This window comes from Anabrus simplex, chromosome 10 (genome assembly GCF_040414725.1).
Source record: "Anabrus simplex isolate iqAnaSimp1 chromosome 10, ASM4041472v1, whole genome shotgun sequence".
Lineage (NCBI taxonomy): Eukaryota > Metazoa > Arthropoda > Insecta > Orthoptera > Tettigoniidae > Anabrus > Anabrus simplex.
The window spans coordinates 19,177,956-19,195,563 of record NC_090274.1 but is presented as its reverse complement, the minus strand read 5'-3'; the positions used below and the strand labels follow the sequence as shown (position 1 = coordinate 19,195,563).

At 41.5% G+C, this 17,608-nt stretch overlaps 1 protein-coding gene across 1 annotated transcript in view; it reads right to left on the bottom strand.

Annotated features, from left to right (window-relative positions):
- Corin (corin serine peptidase) overlaps window positions 1-17,608 on the bottom strand; it is a 241,111-nt gene that overhangs the window by 108,552 nt on the left and 114,951 nt on the right. The window contains exon 2 of the mRNA XM_067155129.2: window positions 9,917-10,065. Within this exon, the coding sequence (XP_067011230.2) occupies window positions 9,917-10,047 (131 nt within the window). The 5' untranslated portion in view covers window positions 10,048-10,065. The remainder of the gene's footprint in view (window positions 1-9,916; window positions 10,066-17,608) is intronic.

Here is a 17,608-nt window from a genome sequence, read left to right as displayed (position 1 = left end):
TGAAGATAAAGTTGGAATTCAAGAGGAAAATTGAGGCAAATATGCCATTTGTAGGAAGGGGAGTTAGGGATTGGAATAACTTACCAATGTTCAATAAATTTCCAATTTCTTTGCAATCATTTAAGAAAAGGCTAGGAAAACAACGGATAGGGAATCTGCCACCTGGGAGCCGGCCTAATGCAGATCAGTAGTGATTGATTGGCTGACCTGTCAGAGACTTTCAGAACGCAATGACAAGCTCGAACGGCACCGGAATGCATAATGTTTAGGGCAGAACGACAGGCTAAGCATTACGTGACTATTTTATTATCATAGGATAAAGGATACATATTCTATATAATATTATTAATAATGTCTCAACAGATATTTTAATTTGGCACCATTTAGACTTCCTGCTGGTCAATTTGGACGTTCTGTTTTACTACCAGATAGCAGAGGAAACCCGATGATCTGTGACTGAGTTAACACCAAAGGGATCAACAGATCTTTTTTCAGACATAGAATATCCAATGGACTTCTTTCCGCTCTTTAAAAATCCGACTAGATTTGATGGATTTGAACCCGTGACTTGGGGTCGGGAGCCGACACTCTACCAGTGATCCACGGAGGGAGGTCCTGCGGTTTTCGTTGATAACAACTACCACCAGTGGTCGACACTGCAGAGAGCAGTAAATGCTAATGTAATGCGTTTGTCCTCCGATACAATTAGTTATCACATCACATCAATGTGCTCGCTAATTGGACACTTCCTATTGTTCCGGAGATGAAATCGGTTATAACTGAAACTCGGGGGTGAAGCTGCGATTGCAGCCACAGAAATAATGCACTTTCCTTAACCTAAAAAAGTTCCAATCAAGTATTAACATCTGACAATCTGAGCCACTTACGAACTTCCACCTTCATCAGGTGAACCCGAACTTCTTATCAAATTTCTAAACAGAGCCTGTCATTCACAGCAGAACCGAGAAAACAGATCGTTTAAACATGTGAAATTAGGAGCAGTTATAGCTTGTTATATTCCCTTTACAAGGAAAAAGAAAAAATCTAATAACGGCTTGTTTTCTTTCTTTCTTTCTTTCTTTCTTTCTTTCTTTCTTAATCCGTTTGCCTCCAGGGTTGGTTATTCTCTCGGACTCTGTTTTCTTTCTTTCTTTCTTTCTTTCTTTCTTTCTTTCTTTCTTTCTTTTCCTTTCTTTCTTAATCCGTTTGCCCTCCAGTTTGGTTATTCTCTCGGACTCAGTGAGAGATCCCACCTCTACCGCCTCATGGACAGTGTCATGGAGAGTGAGATTTTCGGTCGGGGATACAACTAGAAAGAAGGACCACTACCTCGCCCAGGCGGCCTCACCTGCTACGCTGAACAGGGGCCTTATGGAGGGACGAGAAAGATTGGAAGGGATAGACAAGGAAGTGGGAAGGAAGTGGCTGTGCACTTAATTTAGGTATCATCCTTGCATTTGCCTGGAGGAGAAGTGGGAAACCACCGAAAACCACTTCGAGGATGGCTGAAGTGGGAATTGAACCCTCCTCTGCTCAGTTGACCTCCCGAGGCTGAGTGGACCCCGTTCCAGCCATCATACCACCTTTCAAATTTCGTGGCAGACGCGGGAATCGAATCCGGGCCTCCGGGGTGGGGGAGCAGCTAATCACACTTACCACTACACCACAGAGACCGACAACGATCTTTTATTACTTGTTTAAATATATTATGTTCAGCAAAATGATCCGCCATTTTAACGTGTACAGTTCCATCTATCGGCTTGAGTTCAAACCACGTTCATTCACGAATTCTGTCAACTTTCGCAGCGATATCGAGAAAACGAGGAATAATAACAGAATAATGGCAGCGATATTTGAACTGTTTTGTGAAAAATATTTCCTTTCGGCGAAGTGCATGAAACATGTTGACTATTCCGGTGCATACAATGACTTTACCACGAGATGGGACTTTTACCGCAGACGTCTAAGGAATTTTGATCGGTGTAGATATTTGCTTCGTATCGGTGTTATGGGTATATTGGAATATTTTTAAAGGATTTTACAGTCATCAGCAGGCCATTCAGAGTAGTTGGATAATGGCGTGAGTGTAAACAATCTGCACTCACTACTCTGAATATGGTTTATTCAAATATACCACGCCGGGCTGAGTGGCTAGACGGTTGAGGTGCTGGCCTTCTGACCCCAACGTGGAAGGTTCGATCCTGGCTCAGTCCGGTGGTATTTGAAGGTGCTCAAGTACGTAAGCCTCTTGTCGGTAGATTTACAGGCACGGGACTAAATTCCGGCACCTCGGCGTCTCCGAAAACCGTAAAAGTAGTTAGTGGGACGTAAAGCAAATAACATTAACATTAACAAATATACTACAGCTCTACAGGGAGATTTGTAAGTCACTGTAATAATAATAATAATAATAATAATAATAATAATAATAATAATAATAATAATAATAATAATCGTATGGCCTCAGCTACCGTGTGCAGACATTTCGATTTGACGCCATCTGGCTGTCTGCTCGTCAATTTCGACGTTCCGTTTTACTCTAGGTCCGCTAGATGGCAGACAGAGTAAACCGGATCTCTCTTGGGCGTCTATGGCTGAGATTTAATGAATTTTGTCGGGTAAATACCAAATGTTAGCATGATTAGCTGCCACCCCCGGAGGCCCGGGTTCGATTCCCGGCTCTGCCACGAAATTTGAAAAAAGTGGTACGAGGGCTGGAACGGGGTCCACTCAGCCTCGGGAGGTCAACTGAGTAGAGGTGGGTTCGATTCCCACCTCAGCCATCCTGGAAGTGGTTTTCCGTGGTTTCCCACTTCTCCTCCAGGCGAATGCCGGGATGGTACCTAACAAGGCCAAGGCCGCTTCCTTCCCTCTTCCTTGTCTATCCCTTCCAATCTTCCCATCCCTCCACAAGGCCCCTGTTCAGCATAGCAGGTGAGGCCGCCTGGGCGAGGTACTGGTCATTCTCCCCAGTTGTATCCCCGACCAAGAGTCTGAAGCTCCAGGACACTGCCCTTGAGGCGGTAGAGGTGGGATCCCTCGCTGTGTCTGAGGGAAAAACCGACCCTGGAGGGTAAACAGATGATGATGATGATGAAATACCAAATGTATCACCAGAGATCTTTTACATGCCGACATCGTACGACATGGAGTGTCGAATGGACTTCTTTCCGCCCTTCAAAAATCCGACTACCTCTGCCGGGTTTGAACCCGCTATCTTGGGATCCGGAGGCCGACACTCTATCACGGATCCACAGAGGCACTGTGTGATGTAGAGACAGAAATGTTAGCCTATATTCAACTTCCCTTGTTGAAAATGGTTTATTTCTGAGTTATGAAACACGAACAAAATAAATTCCCCCAGTGTTTATTCATTTTAGGGATCACACATTTAAATAAGGCACTGTACCTATTGTAAACTCCCTGTAAATGCATTCCACCAAAGTGGAATTCGATCCAGTAAATCTAAACAAGTCCGTCTCTGTGGTGTAGTGGTTAGCGTGATTAGCTGCCACCCCCGGAGGCCCGGGTTCGATTCCCGGCTCTGCCACGAAATTTGAAAGGTGGTATGAGGGCTGGAACGGGGTCCACTTAGCCTCGGGAGGTCAACTGAGTAGAGGTGGGTTCGATTCCCACCTCAGCCATCCTGGAAGTGGTTTCCCACTTCTCCTCCAGGCGAATGCCGGGATGGTACCTAACATAAGGCCACGGCCGCTTCCTTCCCTCTTTCTTGCCTATCCCTTCCAATCTTCCCATCCCTCCACAAGGTCCCTGTTCAGCATAGCAGGTGAGGCCGCCTGGGCGAGTTACTGGTCATACTCCCCAGTTGTATCCCCGACCAAGAGTCTGAAGCTCCAGGACACTGCCCTTGAGGCGGTAGAGGTGGGATCCCTCGCTGTGTCTGAGGCAAAAGCCGACCCTGGAGGGTAAACAGATGATGATGATGATGATGAAGAATTCTCTTTCGCAGACCACACGAAGATGAAGTTTGTTCTTAATTCTGGCAATTTTGAATCGCTATATAGACGAACATGGTGCGACTGAAGGCTATACTACCGGGCGAGTTAGCCGTGCGGTTAGGGGACGCAGCTGTGACCTCGCATCCGGGAGATCCCACTGTCGGCAGCCCTAAAGATGGTTTTCCGTGGTTTCCCATTTTCACACCAGGCAAATGCTAGGGCTGAACTTTAATTAAGGCCACGGCCTTCCCTCTCCTGGCTCTTTCCTGTCCCATAGTCGCCATGAGATCTATGAGGGTATACTGTCCTAGCAACGTAGGTCAGCTCTGAAGTAGAGCTCTATTAGTTTTACTTCTACGTTACATCCACAAAGTTTGAACAGTTACTCACGAATCCCGCTCTATACAACGTTTCAGTTGGTTGCCAAAGGTCCTGGTAACTTGACAAGATGCAAGCACGGTACCCAGTGGAGGTGTGTTTTATATATTACCAGTGTTGCTTTAAGGTGTCGACAATGAACCGACTGTGTTACAGAATGTTAAACTTCGCAAAACAGAGGAAGGTAGACTGTTTCCGTCAACAAGACATCTGTGAGGAGACGATGTCATAATAATAATTTTAACTTCATTATTTGTGAATTCATTATAACATGTCTTTATTTTGCAGTAACTTATCACAGGATGGTAACATTGCATTAAACGTTGGCGGACTGCATTACTTCAGACAAGGGAAGGGCGCGTACCGGGGAATTGTCGATCTTACGTAAAGTTTGCACACACATTAAATGAGGCAAGAATAACATAATGACCTAAATACTTCTTTCGGAAATTAACTCGTGCGACCTACAGAAAGCGTTAAAATTCGTATGCTTGAATTATCGCGCTCGGCTACGCAGGATCCAAACGCTACCCGCAACTCGCACTGTAGAAATGGCTGAAAAATAAATTAGCAGTTACTTTGTCACAGTTACATGCCTGTCACTGTTACAAATGTAACGAGGACAAAAATAACAGGTTACCGAGTAACGACAACAGAATAACGTACTAGTGAAAACAATGACTGGGAAGTGAGAACTGTCACTAGTAGCAGCTTACAGACACAGAATGTGATCTTCAGAGTTCAGACAGTACGCATGTCTTCCACGTGAGAGCACTTTCGTAGGAGATTGCTTTAAGTTGCTGCGTCATCTGGTAACTGAAGTGTAAACTGTTACAACATATTCAACTGCTCAGGGGTAATCGCTGACTCAGACATCGCGCAGGGCTACCTACATTATAATATTATTATAAGTTTCACCGGTATAATTTTTCTTGTACCAAAAATAAATTAGTATGCTAACTTTCCATACTGATATTAAAGAAAACATAACATTACTTAATCGATTCTCTTGTACCGGTTTGTGTCGAGGTTTGGCAGGCAGATAATCATGTATTCTTATCTTCTATCCTTGATCGGGGCATTGTCAAACTCACTCCTCTAGATTTCACAACAGACGCTATGTTGTCTTCTCATTTCATCCGTTGTCTGCCTCTCGTTAACTTTATAGCAAATAGGTATGCGTGTTTTGCTGCACCGACTTTCAATAGTGTAGTGATGCGTGCGCGCATGTGCGAGTGAATGAATGGGACTTCGCAACACAGACAAGCTTGAAGCCGTGATCAATAAAAGGTGAGTAACGTTGGACGTTATTTTTAACTGTTACTTTTCACAGTTACTTTATTGTAGCAGTAACAGATGGAGCAGTTACACAAAAATAACTGTTTGTTACACCTCTATCGCACTGTCCAACAGCTGATTTGAGACCAGGCTGACATACGCTTATAGTCATTGTATGGGGCTAGTGGTTGTTTGTATAATGGTAATCAACATAAACAAAGTTATTTTTGGGTTGGAAGAAAAATAGGTGTGGTTGGTGTAGAACCGCTTTGTGCTTTCAACATTTCAACCACGAGCATCATTGTTGCGGAAGCTGTAAGGAGTAACTTGTTTTCGTGTGTAACGTCCGTTGTTATACTGATTAACCTTTATTTTCACTATAGCAATCTTATTCTATTCCCCTTATTGACCCACAATCAATGTCGGAATTAAATTGAGGCTATGAATTCCAAAACAGCACAAGTCCACATTTTGACGCTATATGAGTTATGGGTATCGTTGGAATCGTCTCGTCGTAAGCTTTCACTTTGCATTACAAGTGATCAGCTTTAACAGCTTCATTTCAAGTAATACTAATCCCGTATTGACATAATCAATGAATGTATATTCAAGATAAACTTAAATATTATAATTAAGCGGTCCGCCTATTCAATACAATATATAATTTATTAATATCTAGGACATGTTCCGTCTCCTAAGGGACATCATCAGCTAAAATACGAGGTTTGTCCGGAAAATACGTATAAAAGTTGAATAATAACTTTATTTGACAATTATTCAGGTATTACAATATGGTCTCCTTCAAAGTACTCTCCCTGAGACAAGATGCACTTCTGCCAACGCCGTTTCCACTGTTGATAACATTGTTGAAAGTCTTCAGTTGTGATGCTGTTCAGTTGCCGTGTCGTTTCTCCCTTGATGGCTTCCACATCACCCAAGTGCCGCCCCCGAAGCACCATTTTGCATTTAGGGAACAGGAAGAAGTCACAAGGGGCTAAATCGGGTGAATAAGGCGGGTGGTCTGTCACGGTGATTGAGCTTCGGGCCAAAAACTCACGCACAACGAGCGACGTGTGAGCGGGCGCATTGTCGTGATGAAACTCCGTAAACTTGTTGCAAACACTCAAAAATCTCACGGCCATTCTTACCTAGTTTGGCAAGAAACTTGATGTTGATGCGCTGTTCCTCAATCAGAGAGAGCTCCATACCGACGGCAGGTGAAAACGGGTAACTTTCAACAAGCAGCCGCACACTGCTACTGACACGCAGAGCTCTCCGATTCGAACTGAGCGTTGGGAAGATTGGCGACAACAGCAGTGCCACCTGGCGGCGCCTCCACGATACGTGATACGTCAGCCCGACGGATTTATACGTATTTTCCGGACAAACCTCGTAAATTGATATTAATATATTAGAAATAAATATTAAAATTGGAAAGACACATTCAAATTTTTGACAATTTAAAATATTTAAAATTTAAAATTTAAAACAGTCAAACTGTCCATATTTATCTTGTTGATGTTGTTGGAAAATACCAGTTTTGCTTATAAAATCTTAAAATATAATTTGTTGTAAAAAGCACACTTGATTTGTATTCCTTGGTGAAAGATATGCGTCTTTCCAATTTTAATATTTATTTCTGCTATATTAATATCAATTTATTATTAGCTGATGATGTCCCTTAGGGGACGAAACATGTCATAGATATTAATAAATTATATATTGTATTGAATAGGCGGACCGCTTAATTATAATATTTAAGTTTATCTTGAATATACATTGATTTCACTTTGCAGTCAGAACAGCACAAAATATCTGTTTAGTGAACTATTTGGAGTAATGATAATCAAAATATCACAAGCGCATGAACAAGTGCTGTTCTGACTCTAAACGTGTATGTACTTGTACTGAGTTGAAGAGTTGAAGAAGTGGAAGCAGGGCACTGTGTACATTCCTCAACAATGGATAGACATCATGGAGAAGAGTGCTAATAATATACACATTGTTCACGTTGATCAATCCATGATTATGGATTACAAAACCTTCCTTGCAAAAGTAAAAGACACTGTGGAAAGTCACATCATACGAGATTATTCAGTATCGCAGCAATGATGTGACTGTTAGCACATCAACTAGTGGACTAGTGACACAGACATTTTAATTTAAAGAAAACCGTGTTTGTAATTTGGCAACTTTAGCCAAGTGAACTAAAGTTGAAACCAGCGAAAGCAAGAGACATTTCGAAGTATATTACACTATCCATTGACGAGCAGCAGCGGCCACAACATTATGGACACTCTGACAATGATAATGCTGCCTCAGAAAGTGGGATTCAGACTGAACATTCCTTAGGGTCATGTATTTACTGATATCTTTGTGAATATGTTTTCACCAAAATTAAACTCCTACCATGTATTTGTATGCAAGTAAACAGATGTTAATGAAAGTAATATTAAAACGAAATCCAATGATTTCCAAAACTGCACAAAAATACAGTTTTTATATATCTTTTTATTCTGAAACCGTTCATACGCCTTGTAATATGACTTACTTGACTTAATTCCTGTTCTTCCTTGTGGAACATAGGGCATCAACAAAGCATATCCATCTGATCCTGTTGCCAGCCAACCTCTTCACCTCCCTCCAGGTCTTGCCTTCTTCCATTGCCTCCATGTGTACAAATCTTCGCCACGTTTGTTTGGGCCTTCCTCTCCCCCTGCGGGTTCCAATTCGGTGCCTCTCTCTCAATGGCTTCATTCCCTTTCCTCAACGTATGCCCTATCCATTTCCATTTCCGCCGCTTTATCTGTATGGCCATCTCGGTTTCACCCGTCCTTCTCCATAGTTCATGATTGGAGATTACTTCCGGCCAGTAGATGTCTAGAATTTTCCTTAAATAGCGCTTGACAAAGGTATGAAACTTGGAGGTAATGACTTTAGTCAATTTCCAGGTCTCGGACCCATATAGTAGAACAGCCTTGACATTACTTCGGAAAATGCGAAGTTTGGTCCTGATAGAGCCGAACAAAGGCACCATTTGCTTGTTGTATACGTTGAGAAACATCCTGTACTGCTCCTCCAACTTTGGTAACTACACTGTCCAAGTAGGTGAAACTATCCACATCCTCTGTAGGTTCATCACTGAAGACCTTGTAATATATGTGCATAGAAAAAATCAAAGGAATAGCTTTAGTAGTTTTAAAGAATATATTCACGGCTTCAATTACTTCTCTTAATGCCCCTACATCATTTTCTTCTTAGTTTTAATTACTGCGTAGATGGGGGTGAAGGTTTCTTCTGGGGATCACTCTAAGTATCTAGGTGTTAATATAAGGAAAGATCTTCAATGGGGTAATCACATAAATAGGATTGTAAATAAAGGGTACAGATTTCTACACGTGGTTATGAGGATATTTTGGGGTTGTAGTAAGGATGTAAAGGAGAGGGCATATACGTCCCTGGTAAGACCCCAACTAGAGTATGGTTCCAGAGTATGGGTCCCTCACCAGGATTACTTGATTCAAGAACTGGAAGAAATCCAAAGAAAAGCAGCTCGATTTGTTCTGGATCATTTCCAACAAAAGAGTAGCGTTACAAAAATGTTGCAAAGTTTGGGCTGGGAAGAATTGGGATACAGAAGAAGAGCTGCTTGACTAAGTGGTATGTTCCGAGCTGTCAGTGGAGAGGTAGCGTGGAATGACATTATGGACGAATACGTTTGAGTGGTGTCTTTAAAAGTAGGAAAGATCACAATATGAATATAAAGTTGGAACTCAAGAGGACAAATTGCTGCAAATATTCATTTGTAGAAAGGGGAGTTTGGGACTGGAATAACTTACCAAGGGACATGTTCAATAAATTTCCAATTTCTTTGAAATCATTAAAGAAAAGGCTAGGAAAACAACAGATAGGGAATCTGCCACCTGGCCGACTGCCCTAAATGCAGATCAGTATTGATTGATTGATTGATTCACGACGTGCAACGCTGTTAATAACGGAACAGTGGTCTAGTCCTGCGTACCAAGCGCGCCAATTCAACAGTGCGAACTGTAACCCTTTCTGTAGGTTGCACGAGTTAATTTCCGAAAGAAATATTTTGGCCGTTGTGTTATTCTTGGCTCATTTATCGTGTGTGGAAAATTTATGTAAGACCCGTAATTCCCCGCTTCGCGTTCTTCCGTTGTGAGCCAGAACATTCTTGGCTTTTCTTCCACTATTAGACTGAATGTCGTAGTCCTGTGTTAGAGCGGAGACGGTGGCACAGATCTGGAGAAAATTAGTGACAGAATGCAGTAACGTACCGGCCAGTGCGATGGTCCGTGCTGTCCAAAGTGGGCAGGTTGTTGTTGGTGAGGACGCCTTCCAGCTTGGTGACGCTGGGGCGGCGGCGTATCTCGCTCAGGGTGGAGTCCAGGCCTGTCCCCAGCGACATCCTGGCTCAGGGCTGCCTCTGGAACAAGGACACGATCAGATACAATCAGTCCCTAAACCTTTCTCTTTGAGATCGGCAGACATGCTCAAGAAGGTCTTTCTGAAAAGGTACCGGCTGGGTGTTTATTGAGTCCGCCTCTGTGGTGTAGTGGCTAGTGTGATCAGCTGCAATGCCCGAAGGTCCGCGATCGATTCCCGGCTCTACCACGAAACATGAAACGTGGTACTAGGACTGGAACGGGGCCCACTCAGCCTCTGGAGGTCAAATGAGTAGATGGGGTTTGATTTCCACCTCTGCCATCCTCGAAGTGGTTTCCCGTAGTTTTCCGTTTCTCCCCTAGGCAAATCCCGGTATGGTACCTAACTTAAGGCCACGGCTGCTTCCTTCCCTCTTCCTTGCCTATCCCACAAGGCCCTTGTTCAGCATAGTACTAGGACTAGGGCAAATATTCATTTATAGGAAGGGGAGTTAGAGATTGGAATAACTTACCAAGGGAGATGTTCAATAAATTTATAATTTCTTTGAAATCATTTCGTAAAAGGCTAGGAAAGCAACAGATAGGGAATCTGCCACCTGGGCGACTGCCCTAAATGCAGATCAGTACTGATTGATAGCAGGTGAGGCCGCCTGGGCGTGGTACGGGTCATCTTTCCCACTTGTATCCCCGGCCCTAAGACTCACGTTCCAGGACACTGCCCTTGAGGCGCTAGAACTCCGAGGGAAAAAGACAACCCTGGAGGGTAAACGGATTAAGAAAGGAAGAAAGAAGAGGAGAAACATCAGTGAGATAATGATGTTGATTATTTCGTACAGACCACGCTTGATGCACGAAAGAAGTTCTAATGGCAGTTCATTGCCGCCTGCACTGAAACAAGTCGCATGGCTGTGCGACTTGAGTCTCGGCTAAACTGAAGATTTTTCAGAAGTGCTAGCGGACACTCATTTTTCTGCACAAAATAGGGACCTATGGCAAACCTGAATCATCACCTTCACCATCTGGTGTCCTGTCCTATTACGAGAAACAGGCGGTGGGATTACTGCATATGGATGAGAAAACGATACATGATCCTGAAAACAAAATATTACGAAACATAGATATGCACACACATACGCATCATTTAAATGAATAACTGACAAATTCTTAGATAATAATGCATAAGGCGTGAACAAAATGTTTCCGTTTGAGGGCGTACTCACTGTACTTAAATAAGAGCCAAAAGCTCATATGTGAAACACTACTGCCTTACTATGCATTGAGAATTAGAAACGTCTTGCCTTCCATGCCTCATCTTTCACGTACATACAGCTCAGCATGGTGGGTGGCCTAAAGTAACAGGCGATATGTCGGCAACCTCTCTGCTCTACCTGCATAGCGGGACGGTATTAAAGAAGAATTCTGTAGGTTCATATTTAGAGCAAACTATTCTTTTTACAACTCACTATTTGTGATGAAAGCACGGTGCACGAGGATTGTTTGTTGATGTAAAGCATCAGTAAACATTTGTGTTGTATTGTTTTTGTTACTAAGTGGAGCAGGGGCGAGTTAGTGGATAGGCCGATACTGTAAGTGTTTGGGGAAAGTCGAAGAAATTAGAGTGACTTAATTTACGCAACACTACCCCATGACAGAGATGACCTTATGGGAAATATTACGGCAGCAAATGAAAGTGTCCCACCCCTCACACTGTTGAGGGTGCAAGAAAGCGTTACGAGGTATCCAGGGTGTTGTGCAGAAATAGAGCTGCGTATTTTGAAGATATAAGCCGTGATCAAATAGTTTCAGGTTGAGAACTTTGCTGCAGCGGACATGAAACGTAGCGCGACTCTGATGCGGATATATAAGCACGGACATGTAGGCAAAGGGGTTAATGTGACAGTCGTGTTGTACCGAGGCGCATGCGTTAAATGCTGCCACGTGAACTATGGCGAAGTTATTACCAAATGCGTCCAAACAGGACCAGCGTGCTGTTATTCTGCTCTTGGCTGCCGAAGAACAAACACTGGGGCACATCCATCGGAGAATAAAGATTGCGTATGGGGCAGCATGTCTGTCGAAAACCACCGTTGTGGAATGGTGCTCCAAATTTCACTCTTTTGTGCAATTTTAAAATAATGTTTTAAGGAATTAAAATGATTAAACCCTCCTTTCAATTGAACTACGCGTATTATTTCATAATGTTGCTTTTGTACTATTTGCAGAATTTTACGAAAATTGGCCTATTATGTAAGTGCGGCCCGCGAACATGACTAAGGTTTCCAAAATGGCCCTCGAGCCCTTACAAATTGGAAACCCCTGTTATAGAGTATAAAAGAACAAATAAATAGCCTCGTAACTCCCCTAAGGGCTATGGCCTCCTGCAATACAGGGGCAGTGCTCAGTTTAACTCTTCAGATGAACATGTCCTGAAGAGCATTATTATATTGGTTATTTCTTGTTTGTTTCATAAGAACATATTACTGAATATTACTTCTGTAGTCTCACCTCCGAGCGGATGCATTTGTGTTTTTCGAGATCAACAAAGCGTATTGTTACATTATTGACACTTATACAGTTTTTTTTTTCCCAGGGAGGGTTGAGATTCCTTCTTGGTGAAAGCGTACCCTTGCACATTTCGTTCTTCCATAGTTTCTCTTCAGAATGTTGTAGACGTAAGTTCTTGAGCTTATCCTCTGTTGGAAATTCTCTATGACATGCTTTACATGTGCATCTCTTCCTTTCCGTGATGACGTATAAGATCACTACTTCATGCGAACGTCTTAATGTCTATTTGACAACAGTATTGCTACTTCCCGAGTGATCAGAAGATCACCATCACGATTCCCCCTATTCTATGTTCACGCCTGTCCTGAGAACGTACTTCAACATACTTTACCCTTGCGCGGCTTCTTTCTGCATTGTACGTGATGATGATTTTTTTTATGTTCACCACTTTATAAAAACCTCTTGTTGTATTCTTGGTAAGTAAGTATAAACAGTTCGGCTCCAGGTCTAAGTGGTTAGCGTGCTGGCCTTTGGTCATAGGGGTCCGGGATTCGATTCCCGGAAGGGTCGGGAATTTTAACCATCATTGGTTAATTTCGCTGGCACGGAGGCTGAGTGTACTGTATGTGTCGTGTTCATCATCCTTTCATCCTCGTCAAGGCGCGCAAGTCGCTTAAGGGTGTCACATCAAAAGACCTGCATCTGGCGGGCTGGACACGTCCTCGGACACTCCCGGCACTAAAAGCCATACGCCATTTCATTTCAGTACAAACATCTGACTTTCAAAATAGAGGAACCAGGGTATGTTGCGGTGGAAACGTTTCCTTTTTTAATCTCACCCATTCAATTAAAATGATAGATATCTGTAGTCGACTCGTTTGCCTTGAAGATGATGGTGGTTATTAGAAGGAATGATAGCTCTTTTAAGGTATTAATATTAGTAGAGAAAGAAGAGTGCATAGGTCTATCGTAAATTCCAAAATTAGATTACTTTTTGTAGACTCTTCGCATTTTCAAGTCCAGTGAGATAAATTGAGCCGGGTGAACTTTGTTATAACGACATCGGTTTCAGCGACAAGTTGTCTATAACGTCATATTTTCTGTGCTACGGACATATTCCTCATAAGAAATGTGGTTTTCAGCCTTGCTTAATACGACAAACGTTATATGAGTCTACCTCGCATATAACGTCATTTTCAACCTTAGTTCGGAATAGGATTTTCTAAGAACCAAAGTATTTTAAGAAATATTTGGTTGAAATTTGGCAACCAGGCAACTTGTTTCCTGTCCCCTGTTGTCACAGACCTCGTGTGTGGTAAATTTCGACTGGAGGTTTCCTCTAAGCGCACGAATTTTTAACGCAGTATGACTACTAAAAACGTTTTTAACGTTGGAAGAAGAAGAAGTTACAGTGATTCACAAAATTGAGAATGGAATTAAAAAAGCTGACGTGTGTCGTAAGCTTGGCTCTGTTAATTCCACAGTCTAAATGATTTGGAAGAGCAAGGATAAAATTGTTCCTGCATTTGAACAGAATGGTTCAAAAATTAAGTGGCTACGAAAACCTGAAGGGAGCGACGTGGATGAAGCCTAATTCAGTTTATGTTACAGTATTTTTCATTTTCCACCTCACTGGACTGATAATTCGAATCTCGGTTACTGCGACACTCCTTTATAACGACACTCCTTTATAACGACACTACTTTTCAGGTCCCTTGGATGTCGTCATAACCGAGGTCTTCTGTACTTGGTATTATATATTACAATATGGTGACTAATATATGTTAAAACCAATATGTAATTGTACGTTTTCCAATCTGAGTAATAGTTTTGTAATATAACATTTTTAGTTTACCGAAAACTACTGCGAGTGGAATTTTTTCCTTTTTATTCTCAGTCATTCAATTAAATTACGTAAAATACATTTGAGACTATAAGATGTATTACCTGCTAACTTTCCCGATTTAGGCGGGAGATTTCCGATTTTCGACAGTTATTCCCGGCTCCCGATTATTCTATTATTTCTCCCTATTTTAGCTATTTTTTTGTGAGTTTCAAACATTTGTTTTCAAATCGCGCCATTTCAGCTTTTTACGGCAGTCTTTCGCTCATTGGCCGCTTTCAAATGAAATATCGAGTTTATTAATAGGAGAAATGCGCGCGAATGTGCGATGTTTATTGAAACCTGTATATCGCGACACGTATATCGATTGTCAATCCCTTGTTCTCGTTGCTATGTTCGTGTTCACATCAGTCTAGTCGATTCTAGAGACTAGTCGCTAGATTTGGAGCGTTTTCGTTTAGAAATTTAGTGATAACATTTCAAAGAACAGTGACTAGTGACTTTTCTAGAGATTTTATCAACCGTTTGGAAACAATTCTGGGGAATTTTAATTTATTACTTAACAAAAATAGCATTGCGCTACTCATAATCGCGCGTGCGCGGGATGCAATATATTTACCTATGCATTTGCGAAGTAATCGCATCTGAGTGCATGATTGATTCACGCGTGTGGAGCTTATCAGAGACCGATCTTTTCACTCACATATTTCCTGTGAGGGAATAGATGTTTATTTAAATATAAAAAATGTCATAATATTTCTTCCGTATTGAACTGTATCACAATTAAATTGAAATAAGAAATAAAATGGTTCAACCTATTCAATACTATTAAATAAGAAATGTAGGGTTACATTCTTATTTGATTAAAAGCGATACCAGTTTCGACCACCAATCTGGGTCATTATCAGCCGATTAAAAATACAAAAACAATGCATAGGAAACCAATAAATTAAGGAATAAGTCTTTCAAAAGCAGTTGAAGAAGCAATATAAGACAATAATGATTAGCACTGTGAAATATTAAATAATAAAATCAGAAGAATTTGAAGATCAGTCACTTATATCAAGCACGGCGCAATCCCTTGAAGAGTAGCACAACACACGCAATGTCCGGCACTGTGCCTCAAAATGTTTACGAGAAGAGGTGAACAGTTCAGTCAGCCAGCTACCTCGAGTACGACCCGAATTCTTATCTTCAAGAAATAACATAGTATATGCATATGCGTTTTTATTTGTTTCCAGTATTGCGCTTTTTACCATTTTTCTCTTCACAATTGCTTTTTACGTCAACTGTTCCGCATCTCTTAAGAATCTACAAGATCCTATTAACATTGATACATACATCAATTATATTACATTGTATTATATATATTTTCGCGACTGAAGCATTAGCATCCTTGATCATTAAGCTATTCACCGGGTTTCGTCGGCATTTAAAAGCACAGTGCCGGGCATTGAATAGACCTATGTTGCGCTGATTTTCAGGAGCTAGCATCTCACTGTAATTAAACGACTTGTCTTCGACTTCTGCACATTTTTGGGACTTCATATTTATTTAATCGTGTTGTGACTTCGCGCCTGACAGTATTGAATAGTATTGAATAGGTTGAACCATTTTATTTCTTATTTCAATTAAATTAGGGAATAGATGTGTCATTTTTACCCCTGTAGTCTCCTCGTATAGCAACAGTCTGGTTTTGAGATAATAAGTGTTCTAATATGTACCATAGTACTCCTGCATTGCGCAAAACACTAGAATAATCAGTTTTGACCAATTGTACCTCGTGATTTCTCTTGATTTTTCCTGATTTTCATATCAAAATCTCCTGATTTTTGGTTTTGTAAAGTTGGCAAGTATTTAAAGCATATCGGTACGATTATAATTTACAAGCCCTTCTTATTTGTCCATTATATCAATTTCCATGTTACGTGAGAAAAGAGGGGGATGAGCCTTGTTTTCCCGTCCATATTCGGAGAAGCGTCACTGGTCTGCTACTAATCTGTGCGGTGTCTTCAGCTGCACGCTCGCCTAATAGCAGTCCGCTCTCTCTGTCTTTCTTCCACGAGTACAAAGAGCAGGTTCCCATTATGGAAATCCGCACGTTTTTAACAGCGAAACGCATTAAGACAGAAGATTTTTCTCCCTGGCAGGACGGAATTAGCGCTGCTGATGTAGTTTAGCTTTTCTTTACAACTTATATGCTCTAATTACGGAAACTGGGCTGAGTGAAATATACTTTTTAACTGTCTCGTGGAGAAGAAAAATGATAAGGAATACAGCTTATTACCGGAGATGGCGCGCTCACAACCTTTGTGTATTGCACAGTGCTAATTTCCGTAAAGCCTTCTCTGAAAGTAATATGTCATCCCTAGAACCCGGAATTTTATGCATGAATAGGTTAGAATGCAAACTTACTGAAGCGAGAAGCAAGTATAGTCTACCTTCACAACGACTATACTATGGGGTTTGCATAAACATTAGGGGTACGGTCCATCAGAACCCCTATCATTTATGTTACTCTTTCTACATTATGCAAGAGCGGGTGGCCGACATTTCCTACTAACCAAATTAGTTTGTAATCTAACTTATTACCGCATGAAAATCCGGGCTTTAGTTATCACAGTCTTACAGAAGAATAAGTAATGCACGATTCTGTTTATTATTATTATTATTATTATTATTATTATTATTATTATTTGAACTTTTATGTATGTGTGTGTGTATATATATATTTGTATGTGCAACAGTGCATTCTCCAAGACAATTTACATTAGAAATTTGCCGGGCTGAGTGGCTCAGAGGTTGAGGCGCTGGCCTTCTGACCCCAATTTGGCAGGTTCGATCTTGGCTCAGACCGGTGGTATTTAGAGGTGCTCAGATACGTCAGCCTCGTGTCGCTAGATTTACTGGTACATAAAAGATCTCACGTGTGACTAAATACCGGCATCTCGGGGCCTCCGAAGGACCGTAAAATTAGTAAGTGGAATGTAAAGCCAATAACATTATTATTATTAAATTTATGTATTTCTACAACTTATTTCTTTACAGCTTTGAAAATGTGTGATATATCACACAATACCCACAAAAGCAAAACAAATATAAATAAAACCATTTATCAATGGCCTAAGAGCTTCTTGTAGAGCTGACGGCCCACTCCCGTAAAGGGAGAATGAAATAACAATGATTGATTGATTGATTTAATGTGTCAGTCTAGCCTAAATAAGCAGTAGAAGCGG